The sequence below is a fragment of the Myotis myotis genome, unplaced genomic scaffold, assembly GCF_014108235.1.
Source record: "Myotis myotis isolate mMyoMyo1 unplaced genomic scaffold, mMyoMyo1.p scaffold_m19_p_2, whole genome shotgun sequence".
In the NCBI taxonomy this organism is placed as follows: domain Eukaryota; kingdom Metazoa; phylum Chordata; class Mammalia; order Chiroptera; family Vespertilionidae; genus Myotis; species Myotis myotis.
In genome coordinates, this window is record NW_023416324.1 from 178,324,357 (window position 1) to 178,342,208 (window position 17,852).

Genomic DNA, 17,852 nt, shown 5'->3' on the forward strand with positions numbered 1-17,852 from the left:
TACATTGTCATGCTGGATGTGGGAAAGCTTGTGAAGTGATAAACATATTGCATTTTTTTCCTGAAAAAAATAAAAAGATCATCAAGTGAGACACAAAATGAATTCTGGAAGTAAGTTTAACTTGGGCTGTAAGCATATGTGTAAGAAATAACAACCCTCAATAGAGATGTGGCTCAGAGGAGAGCCAGGAGTTGGTACAAAGTCTGGGCCGTGCCCCTTAAGAACTGCAGGTGTGTGTGTGTATACGTTATAACACTCACTGTTTGTCACCTCACACTTTCTATAAGAAGCCAAAGGCACGCCCTACCCTAGTACTGAATACAGTTGAAGTAAGGAAGGGAAGTTGTGGCCTGAAATGAGGATACAGCTTAAAATGCTACCCTTTCGTCAGTCGGAGTGCCAGAGTAGAGTTTAGACCAGCCGTGGGCAAACTACGGCCTGCGGGCCGGATCCGGCCCGTTCGGCTGTTCTATCCGGCCCGCGGAGCCGAAAGAGCAGAGGGTTCTCTTGCTCTCCCCTCCGCTCCTTCACCAGCAGCAGTGTTAACATGGCAACGTCGGGAAACACGGTCGCAGCTCCTTCTTCTGAGTCCAGTTTAAGAACCCATTGTGGCCCTCGAGTCAAAAAGTTTGCCCACCCCTGGCTTAGACCAATGAATCTTAACCATTTCAAAAGTGAGGACCCCGTTTTAATGAAAAAATAAATCTCTTCCCCTTTGATAATAATACCAGGTGGGCAAAAGTAGGTTTACAGTTGTTAGTGTGGAAAATAATACAATAATTAATAAATCATAATCTCAAAAAAAATAAATAAATAAATCATAATCTCTATATATAAAAAGCTAATATGCTACCTGTCCCTCCACCCATCCAACTGGTCGCTATGATGCACACTGACCACCAGGGGGCAGACACTCAATGCAGGAGCTGTCATGACACACACTGGCCATTTACAAAGAAATGGCACCGCGGACCTGGCGCCGACAAAGCAACACTCAGCTTCCCCCAAGTGGGACACAGGCCCCGCCACCACTCCAGAGTGACAGCCCACCAAATCGCAGCCGACGCTGCCAAGACCCCATGGCTTAAAATGTGGCCCACAGCCCAGCCCAGTGTGGAAATGGTCGCTGTGGGCACCAGGTAATGACGTCACGTATCCTCTCCCTAGCGACTAGCCTCCTTGGAGTTTCTTCAGACCAGGAACACGACTTGCTTTGTAGCCAGGTGACAACATTTTACACTTTAACCAAATGTCTGTGAAGCGTTTTCTCATGCTTCATCTCATTTGAGCCTCACAGAAGTCCTGGAGTAGGTAGATAGGAGACTCGGTGGAATCCTATTTTCTTTTCATTAGCCGGAAAACAGAGATTTAGAAAGTTTAGAAACTTGACCCAACTGAAAAGAAGTAAGAAATGGTGGACCTTGAAAATGACTTCAGGTTTTGTCACTGCGCAGAATATAGTCAAATACTGCTTCAGTTAAATATTTTACCCTTTTTTCTCCCTGCATGATCTACAGTAATAATCTGCTTCATGTTGATATTTACTGCTGTGTTGCTGACAATTACCTGAAACAGAAGTTGGGGTGCTTCACTGGGCTGGAAAAAGTTTAGCTAAATCAGAAAGCTGGTCTAATTAAGCAAGTTTATTCTATATATATAAAAGGCTAAGTTGACTCACACATGCATGATACTTATAAAGCTCTCTCTGGCACAAATCGCACGAATGTGTTTCGATCTGTCATTGTCAATCATGAATTTGGTTGACACTTCTATTATAGAGAAAGGGCGAATAGTGATATTAAAATATTTCTTCTAATTAATTTACTTTCAATGTGTACAAATCCGGGCACTAGGCCACTAGTATGAGGATAAACTCTGTCTCCTGCGTGCCTCCTACTGGGGATCAAGCCCACAACCTGGACATGTGCCCTGACCAGGAATTGAACTGGCGACCTCTTGATGCATGAGATGACACTCAACAAACTGAGCCACACAAGCCAGACATCTTTCACATTTTTTTAAAAATATATTTTATTGATTTTTTACAGAGAGGAAGGGAGAGAGATAGAGAGTTAGAAACATCGATGAGAGAGAAACATCGATCAGCTGCCTCCTGCACATCTCCTAGTGGGGATATACCCGCAACCCAGGTACATGCCCTTGACCGGAATCGAACCTGGGACCTTTCAGTCCGCAGGCCGACGCTCTATCCACTGAGCCAAACCGGTTTCGGCTCTTTCACATTTTTAACAGCTACTGAGAACCTCACAGGGCTTTTCTTATGTGGGTCTTATCTATGAATTTTTACCATATTAGAAATTAAACAGAAAATTTTGAAAGATTCATTTAAATATAATAAACTAATTATATGTTAATATAAATTACATATTTTACCCCTAAAAAAACAAAACAAAAATAAATGTTTAGTGAAGAGTGGCATTCTTTTATCATTTTTGTGAATCTATTAATATTTTGCTTAAAAGAAGACTCATTTCTGCTTCCACATTCAATCTGTGGGATGTTGTAAATCATGAGGTCTCTAGAAAATTCCAGTGTACACTCATGAGAGAATAAGAGTACAAGGTAAAATAACATCTCAGGATTACTTTAAAAATTATTTGGCCTCATTGATCCTCAGGGTTCCTCCAACAACACTTTGAAAACAATTTAAGTTAATGATAAGAGTTTTCACATCAAATGATTTGACTGTACCTCACAAGGTTTTAAAATGACATCTATTCTCCCTATTATATAGTCGGGGGAACTGAGTCTTGTCGAAGATAAAAAATTTGCCCACAGTTACGTAATGGGATACAAGCCCAGATTCTCTGATAAGAAACTGAACTCAACCCCTGCTCCTCCCCATATTTCTATCACTAATAGGAAAAGTTAGACACTTCGTTTCTGAGTGGGACCAGATGCTGCCTCTTCAACCCTAGTTTTATCAACCACATCTGTGAATGGCCTACGTCTTCCAGTCGTTCTTGGAGTAGAGAAAAGTGGATGCATTGAAGAGTTAGCAGTGCCATTCTTCTTCTTCTCCCACATGATTTTCCTAAATAAAAATGGCTTTGCTTTTTTCTTTCTTATCTCACTGCATTAAACGATGATTTTTCACAAAAGAGTAATGACAGAATCAGAAAGTTGTTCATCTGATGAGCCCACACACCATAGAGAGGTGATTTAGGATTTTAGAGTAAAATAACTTCATCCATTTTTTGTTGTCTTATTTGCTAACTCTGAAATGCATTGCATTTGTAAATGTCTGTTTTTCTACCCTCTTAGAGAAGCGGTCAGCAATTTTCTCACTGCCCTCAGTCTGCAGAGGAAAAGCCGGAATCAACAGCAAGTTCCTCATCCTGCCATCTCCGGGAACATCTGGGCTGCCCTCAGAATCGCACTGTCTCTGATGGACCAGCCAGAACTCTTCCAGGCGGCCAATCTCGGTGACCTGGATGTCCTCCTAAGAGCTTTCAATTTGGATCCTTGAAAGAAAAGAAAAAGTAATGATCCCTGTCCATATGTGTACTCAGAAATGCAAACCTATTTTATTATGAATTCCAAAATGGTGACACCGGATGTTCAAAAGGCCATGGTGATAGAGCCTGAGGGAATTCCTACAGACAATGCCCAGTCTCTGTTCAGATCCCAAAGCACAAAATGTTATATAGAGTCAAGGTCGGGCTCGAAAGAAGAAGCGAGAGGCTCAAGACTAACCAAGATGAAGTAACTATGTGAATACTCTCTCCACAAGCTGCAAGCCTGTCGCAAGACACCTTTGGGTTTTCGTCCCCACTTGCGGCTGATGACACATCTAAGGAACTTGATCGTGCGACACCTGGAGAAAGCACTGCCTCAGATCAGGGAATTCTGACTATTTCTGAACTGTCCCCTAAAATTCCCCCTTTTAGAAGATTGAACATAGTTTGGGCCGAGGTGCATGCACAAATATTAACTCGACTAAAAAGAGGCATTGCTTAAACCCGTTCCAATTTTAACTTTTACTGTAGCTTTTTGATTCCAGAGAAGGAGCTTTGCTGGCAAAAGCAGTTTTTGCACTAGAAATTTTTGCTGTTCCCAATCAAAACTTTTCTGGGACTGTATATATGCACTTTAATATCTCATCTATGCCTTGCTGGAGTTTTGTTTTGTTGCTCCAATTTTTAACGTGGGGAAGGGGGGGCGGGGGTAAAAGATTTGGGAGCTCAGCCTTGTTAGCTCAATGGACCAAATAAAAATTCCTGAAAATAGTTTTTACAGTGTAGGGTTTTGAAGGAGTGTTTTCCTCAAAGCAGATGTGACATAGGGTGTAAATATGCAAACACAGATCTTATTCACGTGCTGTCTGAGATTGTTTGACCTTAAGCAAGAGGTAAGACACTGTTTCTTCATGCATTCTCTGCAGGATGGAAGTTTGATGATGTCATTTCTAATGACTTAACATTAACTTACTTAAATGTCATATTTTACTTGCTTACTAACTGCCCTGCACACTGATATTCCTTTTCAATTGTTAATATTTTAAATGGCATTTCTTAAGAGTGATAAATACATTTTTCCTAAAAATTGTGTTTTTCTGAGTTCCATAATAATCTCATTGCTCGCCCTTTTGCATTCCAAGTGACAGAGATCAGTACTTTTGAGCTGAATCTCCCTGAACATCAGAGGTTTCACATGAAAAATGCAAGCCCCTAGGCTCTCCTCTTGAACATTTATTAAGTACCAGGACTTCTGTTGGCAATGGTCTTTTATTCCATTGGTTCCATCCCACTCAGTTCTTTAGAGTGTTTTTGTGCTTGTCGGGCGCTCAGCAATTATTGAGAAAGACATCACTTTTGAAAGGATTAGAAAAATTGTTTGCAAAATGCTAACCAAAATATAATTTCACCAATGCCCAGTTCCGGTAACTTGTCCTAGTAAGTTGTCCCATTCTTCTTCAGTTTGTCTGCTTCCTCCAGAATCTTCCCAAAGCAATCTGATTCCAGCTTTTCTTCATGCCCTTTGGTTAGTAATAGCTGGTTTTACTCATGATTATAGTTAACCAGGAAAAAACAGCATTTGGATCAAGATAGTTCAATTGACTGGGGAGTGAGCTTCTACTGCACACATACTGAACTCGGGGTGCAGGTAGAAATGGTCTCCTCTGTTACATTCAAAGTCCCTGGCATAGGACAGGGCCTCAGGTAAACATGAAACCACAAATCCTTGAGGCTTACATACGTTATAACCTATTCTAGTTTATAAAGACAAAAAGTTGAGGGCATGTGGTGGCAGCTTTGCTGTTCACTGTCAAAGCTCACTAGGGTGAGGTGACGCATTGAGGCATTGAGGCATTGAGGCATTCACCATTGGGCAGCAGTGACAACCAATCTTAACCTACTTTCCTGCAGGCTCAGAGGCAAAGAAAAGCTCAACAAGATTTTCAAGAATGGTATTCTCCAGAATTTCAGAATCCTAGCAATTCGGCCTGGGAAGGACTCATGGGGCCAGCTGCCAACCGATGGTAGCTACCTGGTTGAGTATCCCTGACGGAATAGCATCCCTTCTCGGCCCGTTCCTTCCTCCTCCGTATCCCTGTGCATCCACGCTGGCCAGCTGACTTGCATCCATCATAGTCCATTAGGAACCTCTAAACAAAGGATTCAAAGCCACTTTCACAAAAGTTCTGTTTATGACAACATTCTAGACTTTCAGTAGTAACTAGATTTGCAATAATAATAGACTGTTTTATTAGCTTTGCTGCCACTACGTACATGAGATCAGTAACAATTTAAAGCCTGACAGTTGGGTAAATGTGCACTGTTTTTATTTAACTTGATTGTTGCTAAGTACTGGCAAATTTGGGGGCCCCGTTTTATTTTGCTATTTGAATATAAAGCAACTTCAAACTCCAAAGAATTGTTTTCAGCGAGAGTGAACAATTTTCCATTCCCTTCATAATTTGGTAATTTGAAAAGCATTTGGTAGGACTTTCTCCAATAATCTAGTGTCCATCAGAACCAAGATTTTCCTAAGCTATTACCTGTTGGGAGGTGCAGAATTATTGCCCAAGACATTTTTTCATAATATTTTTACTAAAATTAAGTTAAAACAGTTACTAAAAAGCAAGCGAAAGTTTATAGCAATCAGAGCAACACCAAAAAGTAAGTAGCAAGATCTTAGAACAGTCTTTATTGTATACATCTTTTTCTTAAGTTTATACACTTTTTTTAAAAAAAATTGTTTTTGGTATCTTATCGTCATGGTGTAAAGTTGTCATTTATATTACTCTTTCCATCTGAAAGGATGGCCTTGGTTCCCTTGGAAGCGCTCTGGGAAGGCCTTGATTATCTTCTCTCTTGCATTACTGAGTAGCAGCCCAAGATCTCTCAGAGGATGGTACAATTTTACAGGAGTGGCCACTCAAATGCATAGTGGCCTTTCAAGGACCAATTTCTCCAGGAGATTAGATGAAAATGCAGAGAATGCCAGTGATCATTGCTGAATTTCAAAATAGGTTATAACTATGTCTAGCGGGCTATTTCTCTGTGCTGTAGACCTCAATGTGAGGAGGAGTTGGAGGGATAGGAGAGGGGAGGGGAAGGAGTAAAGTGTCCACTTACTGGATTAATCATATTGAGTCACCATTCCCTTTGCTTTCTCCCTCAATCACTCCCCATGACTCCTTGAAAGAAAGGCAGATCTTGTTCAGCAAGAAACTTTCATAGAGAACTGTGAGCGGTGCTTTCTCAGCCAACCTGCGTTTTAACTAAAACAGCAAATTAGTGATACTTAACGGGGTTGGAAGTCCAGGACACACACCCATTTCCACAGTTTTATGCCATTTCTTCATTCTTTTTTTTTACTTTATTTTTATTGTTAACACTATTACAGATGTTCCCACTTTCCCCCACTTTGCCCACCTCCACCGAGCCCCTGCCCGCCGCCCTCCATTTCCTCTGCCCATCACCACACTGTTGTCTATGTCTGTGGGTTGTGCATATATTTTTTTTGGCTAATCCCTTAACCTTCTTTCATCCAGTCCCCCTCCCCCAACCCCTTTGACAGCCATCAGTCTGCTCCACGTATCCATGCCTCTATTTCTATTTTGTTCGCCAGTTTATTTTGTTTATTTGATTCCACATATAATGAGATCATATGGTATTTGTCTTTCTCTGACTGGCTTATTTCACTTAGCGTAATAATCAAGAGCTACTGAGTTGAATCTTGGGTCCATGTCCAGATAATTGCACTAGATCAATCTTTCTAGGATAGTGTTGCTGTACAAGCAAGACTTAAACACAATTGTACTAGCCCCACTTGTACCAGGACCTCCCAAACTACTTACCATAAACTTTGTGAGCTCCTTGGCAATATAAAAGCGAGCTCCTTTTGTGCTCCTTCTTCACTTGTCCCTGAATCAGTTCCACAGAACCGGGCTGTACTTTCACATGGTTATTGCTGTTGTTTTACACCTTGAAATGTTTTTTCGAAACGGTATTTTGAAGGCTTACTTCGTGTGCCATCTTTTCGAGGCCTCTTATTTTAGAAATTACTACACATGCACACACCTAATTTTAACCTTTCTAAATAATTCCAAATGCATTCCCTCTCTGGATTTTACTGCCCAGTTTACCTCCTCAGTATTTACAGAACTGGTTGAACTATAAACTGTTTTGAACTAAGTAGATACATACATATATATATTTTTTAAGAGTGTTGGAGATTAACTCTGGCATAAGGGTTTGTAAAAAGGCAATTTTTAAAAAATGAAGCATATAACCTCAGGTGCAGAAGTAACGCATGCATTAATCCTCGCAAATCTGCCTACTCAAATATTAACCAAAGCATGCAAGATAACACTACTGAATGTGAACTTACCCAGTGCATGGTTACGCCGCATGGGTTAGCTTATTTTTCCTTGCTTCTGAACAAGGAAGCATTTTCATGAACTTTGTGTTACAGTTTTTCTATTTGTTTTTAATATCCTATCCTTGAGATTGTTTTCATGCCGTCACACTGAACTTGACAGATATCCACGTGCCTGGTTTATGCAGCGTTGCAGCCAGTTGGCCAAACTTCTCCTCTGACCAGCAGAGGCACACAGATCTAAAACTTAAGCAAAATCCACATATCCGAAGACTACTGAACAAAATCGTGTTGATTGCTTCAGCTCAGTTTTGGGTTCTAAATGCTGAATAGTGCATTTCAAATATTTTCCAAAAGTTTAGGAATAAATTTAGAAATACTGAGATTCTAAATAAGGTAGAGATTAGAGTAATGCCAGGTACATGAAAACCATTATAAGGGAAATGAACATGGGGCCTTAGTAGCCTCTAATGTCATGTAGCAAGTGTGTAGATGCCACACCATGTCCTCAACGTATTCCTGTTTGTATGGTAGGTTGAGCTACTTGAATCCATGTCCCTTAAGAAGCTGGACTTGGTCAATATGTCTAAAAACATTGAAATTTGAGGGTGATGAGGTGGTTTTATGGTCACTCAGACCAGCTCTGAAGTCTTCTCATGGCCTTTGTCTGTAATCCCTGCTATATGAAGAAATCAGGACAAGGAGACCAGAAGTGGAGGGAGCAGAGCTCAGCGAGGCAGTAGGGGTTCTGTTAGAACAGCTTTGTCACCATTTCATCCATCCTTAACTCCCCATACACACACACACATATGAGCTCAAAGACAGTATTTCCCAAACACACAGCAAAGACCTTTGTGTGGAGACACTGAAGAGTTAAGAGAAGAAAAAACGAAAATTAAAGTGTGAGGTTTAACAAACTCACATGTGGTATTTTGCCTTGAATAAAGTTTTCGCTACTTGCAACCTTTACAGAAATACCAAAAAGAAAAAAGAAGAAGAAGAAAAAAACACCCTCTAGAAACAAGCCCTCCATCTCGGAACTGTTTTCTCACGACCTTCTCTACAAGAGAAAACGAACTTGCAATGTTAGAGTGGGACACTTCCCTTAGAAACCTGCACTCAAAATAATATTAAGATGGGGAAAAGGACAATTTGCTCAACAATAAAATGTTCTCTTTTTATTTGAGTGAAATGGTGCGACACAAAAAGGAATAAGGGATAGACATTCAACTAGGTCATTTGTCACTTTCACTGAGATAAGGAAAATGTTCGCGTAGATACCGTAAAGGAATTGCACCCTGTGAGGAATGTGTTTGTGACTGAAAATGTTACCAGTGTGTAAAGGAAATACAGCAAACCTGAGTTTTTACCAACTTCCTTTCCATTTTCCCTGTCATCTCACCCAAACCCTCTTCCATTTTCATTACGTAAATTTGTTTACATGGGTTGAAAAAAACACACATTAATTTAGTAAACTTTTTACAAACTGTAACAAGCATTTATTAACTATTTAGAAAAGACATTTCTATATATTTTGTATATCTATGGATACTGTATATCTAGTCTAATCTAAAAATACTGTTTTGTGATGCTTCCTTATTTATTATGCTCAATAATGTTTAAAATCTTGGGATTTCATTTTTAAGCTAAAATAGATAACAGAGAAATTTAACTTTAAATGTTTACATTGTTTCTAAGTTAACACCAACCCAAATTAAGTGACCTATAGTAAATTAATGGCAATGGGGGGTGTAAAAGTTATCGTCACACTACATGATGTCTGTGTATTTAATGAAATATTATGTGTCATAGGACAACTCTGTTGGTATTAAGGCTTCTTCTTAATAATTCCCTGTGTTGCTCTTTAAAATAAAATTACTACCACAAAAATAACCTATTATATTGATGTATTTAATTTACTCAGTTGGCTTATAATTTATAAAGTACCAAGATTCAGGTAGTGTTTTTGTACCATTATTGGAAGCATGCCTTCCCTTTTTCACATTATTAAATTGTATTTATATTTGGGTAATTTTAAATTATGTTTTCAAATAAACTTATGGCTTCAAGATCTTTTCAGAAATCTTTCAAAATGAGATTTGGGAATCAGAATTGCTTCAATTCAAATAGAATCCACTTTTACTACTGGTTAAAAGGTCCTTTTGTGGAATATCACTACATATGATTTTGCATGAGTTAACTGGAAATCAGGAATGCATTTTTAGATATGAAAAAAAACTTTAAAATCTTCCTTGTTAATATTTTAAGACTAAAATATTATTTAACCTAAACTTGGATTTTGTGATTTTTTTTTTTTTAGAATAAAAGCATTAAAATGTATTTGTTATAGGGTCTTTTTTTTTCTTTTTGGTCAATAAATATTTGAGCACCTACTATGTACAGGTACAGTTCTAGTGCAGGACAGTGGTTAAGTTAATTAAATCAAACTTGCACTTGAAGAACTCAGATTTCTGTGAGGGATCAACACATCTATATTATAAAAGGCCAGTGGCCATAACACCGTAACGACCAAACGACCAGTCTGGGTCTTGTGGCGTGGTGGGTCTAGGTCAGGGGTGGGCAAACTTTTTGACTCGAGGGCCACAATGGGTTCTTAAACTGGACCGGAGGGCCGGAACAAAAGCATGGATGGAGTGTTTGTGTGAACTAATATAAATTCAAAGTAAACATCATTACATAAAAGGGTACGGTCTTTTTTTCTTTTAGTTTTATTCATTTCAAACGGGCCGGATCCGGCCCGCGGGCCGTAGTTTGCCCACGGCTGGTCTAGGGTCTCGTGTGATTTCGCGTGCTGAGCCTCTAGTATTTTAATTAACAAAAACAATATTATGTTCTACGAAGTGCTAGAATGAGACATATAAGGTATTATCTATAGGTGGTCAGGAAATGTTCCTCTTGGCTGACATTTGGGCTGAGATTTGAATGGCAAGAAGCCTGCTGAGTGGAGTTGGGGACAAGCATTCCTGGCAGAGCCAACAGCTAGTGCAAAATGCCAAGGCAGGAATGAGCTTGGTATGTGTTCAGGGAGAAAGGAATCCAGGGTGGTTAAGGCTGTGTGCTGGTGAGATCTCAGGAGATGCCCTAAAGGTGGGAGATCACAGGAGATCTTCTTACATTCACCCCCAAGCAGAGGAGAGATGCCACTGCGACGGAAGTTTCTGTGTTTCTGAAACGTTTACTAACTAAAGTCCTTGAGTGGTGAGGTTGGGATGGAAGGAACAGCTGGCTCAGATGAAGACTGACTACACCAAGAGACCGAAGCACCCTTCTCCCTCTTCACTACCCCCTCTATTGAACTGAGGCCGCAAGTGGTGGAATTCCATTTTTTCCTCTGTAAAAATCAAGCTGGGTGTCTCTCTTTCCTGCTTCACTGCTCTTCTATACAAGATAAAAAGTCCATCTACTTAGTGGTGAATGTGGCTCCTCTCCCAAGCCCTTGCATAATTCAAAACATTTTTATTTCTGGGGAAAGAACATGCCAGGCAGAGGAAACTTCTCTCAAAATCCAGAGTTGTATATTCCGCTTCCTACTCAACATCAAATAGAGGTCTGGTAGGCATTTCAAACTCAACAGGTCCCAAACTGGACTCTTGGTCATTTTTCCCTCTATCCCCCAACCACTAATTTTGTGGTCATTTGTTAGAGCAGCCATGGGAAACTTATACAACCTAGAAAGGTGGGGTCATAGAAATGCTGGAATTTATTGATGCAACTAGTATAGATTCTGCTGCGTTAAGGAAGCCATCAGCAAACTGAGAGTCAGGGAGCCACAGAAAGGTCTCCATTGACCCCAATATTCAACTGGACATATCAGTAGAGAAAGTCTAAAGGACACCAGACTCCTTCCTGCCTTGGCTCCTCCCTCCTTAACAGATGTTCCAATGTGGATGGGGACCAGGCTGCCTACACGAAGAAACCCTAAAAGGAAATAAAATTAGTCACTGTCTCAAGTTACCTGTTCCACTGATGGGTGAGAACCTACAAAGAGGAGAATTCATTTACTTGGCATTTTGCAAAAGAACGAAAGAAAAAAGAGTCATCAAGGGACCTCAGATTGTGAGAATAGCTTTTAATTTTAAAACGTGAAGCAACACATCATCCATCTCTCTTTCCATCACAGGCAAATACTCTCCCAAAACATCTGAGATAGTTTAAACACCAACTGTGACTAGTGCAAAATAAAATAAATACAAACGCTTTCGAGAGCCAACATCGAAACCTGCTCTGCCGAGGCCGAGAGGAGCAGTGAGTCTGGGGCGGCAAGATCTACACAGTATCTCCACGCCCGGCTCTGAACAGGCTGAACAATACCTGGGGAGGGGAAACCACAAGAGAATGTCGCCTAAAGAGAAACAAACACGCCCAGCACCCTCCTGTGGCTAACATCCTTGGCACCTGGCAGTGGTTTGAAAAATAAACCCAAAGTTAGAGGCTCCTAGGCAAAGCGAAGGAACAAGGTTTGGGGCTCATTTGCTTTTGTCTTTTCACTGGGGTCTTATACATAGTGGCTTTTATACACAGAAAAATCTTCTGCTTTCTGGAAGGCATTCTGTGCCTCGCAGTGCTCCTGACTCCAGCAAAAATGTTCATGTTGCTTCTGTCTAGATGTTTCGGAGAATTACCTTCCCTACCTAAGGCAGGGCGCTGCCTACCCCGCACCATCTACGTCTAGATTAGCACTGCCCAATAGAAGAATGAGAGTCACGTGTCTAATTTTAAATTTTTGGGTAGCCACATTAAAAAAGATAAAAAGGAACAAGTTAAATTTTCATATCTCATTTAATGTATCTAAAATATTGTCATTTCAGCATGTAATCACTATAAAGTATTGATAAAATATTTTATATTCCCCCCCTTTTTTTTTTTTGGTAGCAAGGCTTCAAAATCTGGTATGCATGTTATATGCATAGCACAGGCTCAGTTAGGACAAGCCAACTTTCAAGAGGCCATTCATTAGCCACATATGACTATAGACTACTGGACTGAACAGCGCAGGTCTAGAGAATATTAATACAAACTCTCGGGATGACTTACTGAGTAGGGAATCTCTGAGCCACGGTGTGGTAATCATATCACCAGCTTAGACAATCTCAGACAGGCCCTTGTTTTGTAACCTAGGATTTCTGCCCTAAGGTAAAGGACAGAATCACACTTTACCTAATCCTATCCTCTGGTCCTGCCCCTGTCACCTGTCATCTCCCCACAGATAATATGACTTAGCAACGGTGGTCCTACGAAATGAAAAATGCATCTTTCTGTGGTAGACAACTTTCTTAGCACTTATTTGGGGATCACAGCTAGAATTGAATTAGAACAAGAAATACTGGATAGCCCGGCGGGCATGGCTCACTGATTGAGTGTCAACCTATGAACCAGGTCAGGGTTCGATTCCCGGTCAGGACACATGCCTGGGCTGGATCCCCAGTGTGGGGCGTGCAGGAGTCAGCTGCTCAATGATTCTCTCTCATCTTTGATGTTTCTCTCTCTCTTTCTCTTTCTCTCTCTCCTTTCCTCTCTGAAGTCAATAAAAATATTTTTTTAAAAAGGAAATATTGTATAAATGTGACAGATTTAGCTGAAGGTAGTTCTGAGGTTTTTCAGAGCAGGAAGTATGATTTTTTTCCTTTTTGAAAGGGATGGTAACAATGTACCTCATGGACTGTAAAGTGAAGAGTTTCACGAATGGTGGGAAAATGGGAAACTTACCAAAGAAAGTGGAACAGAAGCCAGGGTAGAAACACTAAAAATGAGATCGGTTCTAAGCTGGGGTGGGTTTGCTGTAACAAATCACAAACATAGCATCTAACCTATGTGATCATCATATTTTACAGTCTGATCTCAGTAGTACCAAGAGGAAAATAAAAATAGAACCGACTGTTAGGACAGGGAAGGACTTCTGAGCTTATCTGGTCTAACCCACTCATTTTAGAGAGAAAGGCCCAGGGAGGTAGTGACTTGGCCCCATCACAGTGAGAGGCGGAGTCAGGATGCAAACCCAGGAGCCCTCACCACAAGCTGCAGGTGCGGCTCCATCCACTTCAGGTCTCAGGGGAATAAATGGTTTTGGGAGTCCCAGGCTCCCACTACTCACACTAGACCTCCCGCAGCCCAAAGCAAGCCCAGGGGAAGGTCAGGCACATTCTCTTGTAGGTGGGAGGAAACAGCTAAGTCAAAATATTGAAGCAATGCTGATGTAAAACAGCATTCAAATGTGATTCTCCCAATAGTCTTTTCCGTATACTATTTTTTCCTTTAAAAAAAAAAAAAAAAAAACACCCCAATTTGAACCAAACCAGATTTCTAATTAGTTATATGGGCATTTAGATCAACTGACAAAATAAAAACTTTGATACATTATATTTTCCAAAGACACATTCATTGGGATTTTACACAAAAGAATATCAAAAGATATTTACAGGAAAAAGGGCTCTCTCACACGTGCCACCCACACACAGGAAGAAATTCACAATTATACCACCACGCCTCACACGGAGGACTCCTAACAGGCTGATAATCAATTGACAAAACCCATTATTGATTCCAGTTTTCAGTTACAAATAATTTCATCTACATACATGTGTAAAATTAAGCAGTATGTTCCAGACTTTTATTCCAGGGAAACCTGCCTTATATATATTAAGGAATACATATAAATACATTTTTAAGCAGAAAGAAACTCATTATTTGCTCCAGTTTTTCCCCAATTTTCCATCTGAAATGAAGAATAGCACATATACAAAACTTTGCCTTGTAGAAATAGCCCTTGTTTTTTGAGGCAGAAAAAAAAAGGCAGCCATATTACTTTTTTTTTTTACAGTATGTTTGGGCATCAAAAAGGGCTAAATTAATTTTTCTACTTAATTAAATTAAATATTGTATAGCTTATAGTTTTCTATACTTATTTTATACCATCCATTTTGCAAGGTTTTATTATAAAACTTTTATTTTGTGCAAAATACACATGCTATCTTTGTCCACATTTCAATCCAAATCCTCAATCATGCCCCCACCCCTAAAAAAGGCCTTGGCTTTGTAATAGCATGAAAACTGGTCATTTTTGATGTGTCTGGCAGCATTATTCCAGGATACTCACTCAGCCCTAAGGAGACCAGACTCTGTAAGGTTGCTGAGCATGGGAATTTGTACGAGAGTCAAGGACTCATGTAACAGAGTCCCAGTCAGCATTAAATATGACCCCAGTGGGCAGAGTTTCGTAGAGAATGACTGCACCATGAGCTCCCTCCTTATGCCAATCTCATTTGTTCCCAAACTGAAGAAAACATCAAATGAGAGAGGAGGGAACATACTCCACTAGGACCACCCCCCATGGCACACCACCTGCTGCTCTTTAAAGATTCAAGGTATCCAATCTCACCATGTCTTCGAAGCAAAGTTGAAAAAAGAGAGCAGATGTCATCATACCATTGTACAGACAAAGAGAGTGAGGCACAAGGGAGGATGAGGGACGTGCCCAGCTAGAGGCAGCCCCCAGGGCTCCGGGACCTGCCCTTGGGCTCTGTGCTCACAGATCTCTGTTCGACAGACCCCATCATAACCAAATCCTGATAACTCATAGCTCTCTGGGTCATAATCCACTTCTGTGCTGTATTTCTCCCAACTGGTTCTATTTTATCTTCCTCCAGTTTCTAAAAAGATCCTTTCTACCAATCAAAGGCATGTCAAGCGGACAACAACAAATCTTTTTTCATTTGACTGAATAATCTGAAATAGAAACTCCAGAGACTGGAACTTGGTGCAGAGCAGTAGAAGAACTCTAGGGCCCTAGCCTTCCACTTTTTCATCCCATCTGAAATTCTAATCCTACGCTGCTATTAACGTGCTGAAGTACCACATGGAAATGATGGTCTTTCATAACGTCATGCCAGGTTTCTTTGCATCTGAACCCCTGGATGTGCCCCAGATCGCATTGTTGGTGGCAGCAGATAAGCAGTGAAGGTAAGTCAGGAGGTGATTAGCCAAGAAAGGGCAGAGGTGAGACTCTGGCCCCAGAAAATGTAGAAATGGAGGCAAGCAAAGAGCTCAGGGAGGAGAAAAACCACAGACTAATTCGGGGCACTTAGCACGATTCCAAGGACTTGTCATGTGTGATGGTAAGAAGCGATCAGCTAAAAATACACACTAAACCTTAGAGGGAAGGGCTGCTGACACACAGAATCCATCTACCTTTGGCAAAGAATAATATTGTGCTGCTCTGGGCATCTGGCATCTGGCGTTACACCACCAAATGTCGCACACCCAAGTGAATTCTTGACAGCGCTTAAAGGGACAACTCCATCCAGTTTATGCCTGAAAATGTAAGCAGGGAACTAATTTTTTCAACTGTTCCTGAGTTATGGTTTCTTTAAAAGATGTCCTTGCTTTTCCCAGCTATGCTTAACGCCAACTGTTTTAACCTTTCCAAACCAACCTGCCACAGATTTCCTCGTTGACATTCTCAATCTCAGTCTCACACACATTCGCACAGTTGTGTTCTGAATTGTGATGGGATTAAATTAAAAACATTTCATTGCAGATACTCTAATTTGCTATACACAGATAGGTCGGAAATTATTGTACTGAATGAAAAAAGTATGTCACAAGTAAAGCCCAGCCCAGTTACTGATTTTCACTATGAAACAAAAGTGGGCTTTTCATTTATTGTGGGTGGGGCCAGACCACTGACCCCCAAAGCAAAACTGAGGATTGGTGGCACACTCCTGGTGGCACGTGCCAGTGGCAGATTCCCTACCAGCAACAGGAACACTTTTCGCTTTTTAATCATTCTCTCCTCGAACATTTATAAAAAGAAAAACTATCTACAGTAGTGTATCATTGCTAATAGAAATGTCTTCCCAGTTCTATTTCAGAAGGCGTCAAATGATGTTCTTTAAATAAACTATAAATACCCCCATGTATTCCTTCATGTCTGGGTGTCCCAACTTTTTTTTTTTTTTTTTTTTTTTTGGCAAATTAAAAAGGCGTATGGCTTCTCGCCGATTTGTACATCTGAGGTTTAGCTTGGTATCCTGCGGTAAAAGTACATGTAGCCCAGGTCTTTAGGGGGCCTTTCTGAGGCACACACTCTGTGGTCATTGTAGATCACCCATCTGAAAACAAAACATAGAAGCATTTGATGAATTTAAGTCAGTTCCGGGAAACTTTGCCGAAGAAAAGTTACTGCGTCATGCATAAAAGAATCAAGATGTTTTAAGATAACCAAACTCAAGTTTGTTACATAAAAGGGAACAGAATGCTGGTGGGAAATTACTATTCCTTTTTAAGTCTCGAGCTCAATCAAAAAGTAGTTACTAAAAGAGCCTCCACACATTTTGAATCCTTTGATCTCATAATTTTTTTTTTTTTGCAGAAATCCATAAATAACCTCAAAAATTGAGTCAAATGAAAAACAATTGAGCCCTAACCCGTCTGGCTCAGTGGATAGAATGTTGGCCTGAGGACTGAAGGATCCCAGGTTCAATTCTGGTCAAGGGCACATGTCTCGGTTGCAGGCTCGATCCCTAGTAGGGGGCATGCAGGAGGCAGCCAATCAATAACTCTCATCATCGATGTTTCAATCTCTCTCCCTCTCCCTTCCTCTCTGAAATAAATAAAAATATATTTAAAAATAAAATAAAAAATAAACTGTTTCTTTAAAAAACAACAACAAAATAGCCCTTGCCGATTTGGCTCAGTGGATAGAACATCAGCCTGTGGACTCAAGCGTCCCAGGTTTGATTCTGGTCAAGGGCATGTACCTTGGTTGCAGGCACATCCCCAGTAGGAAGTGTGCAGGAGGCAGCTGATTGGTGTTTCTAACTCTCTATCCCTTTCCCTTCCTCTCTGTAAAAAATCAATAAAATATATATTTTTAAAAAACAATTGAGTCAAAAAATTATGTATAATAGTGTTTGTTTCAGCCTCAGGTATAAAACTAACTAAAAATCAGAAGTCAATTAGCCAGGCAGTGAACTAATATACAACTA

At 40.4% G+C, this 17,852-nt stretch overlaps 2 protein-coding genes across 5 annotated transcripts in view; one reads left to right on the forward strand and one right to left on the reverse strand.

The window, feature by feature from the left end:
• PEX5L (peroxisomal biogenesis factor 5 like) overlaps positions 1-3,490 on the forward strand; it is a 232,876-nt gene extending 229,386 nt beyond the window's left edge. For all 4 annotated transcript variants that reach the window (XM_036352041.1, XM_036352043.1, XM_036352042.1 and 1 more), the window contains one exon: positions 3,286-3,490. In XM_036352041.1, coding sequence (XP_036207934.1) covers positions 3,286-3,490 — 205 coding nt within the window. The remainder of the gene's footprint in view (positions 1-3,285) is intronic.
• An 8,433-nt stretch (positions 3,491-11,923) lies between these two features.
• USP13 (ubiquitin specific peptidase 13) overlaps positions 11,924-17,852 on the reverse strand; it is a 120,460-nt gene continuing 114,531 nt past the window's right edge. Inside the window, exon 21 of the mRNA XM_036349063.1 lies at positions 11,924-16,976. Coding sequence (XP_036204956.1) covers positions 16,883-16,976 — 94 coding nt within the window. The 3' untranslated portion in view covers positions 11,924-16,882. The remainder of the gene's footprint in view (positions 16,977-17,852) is intronic.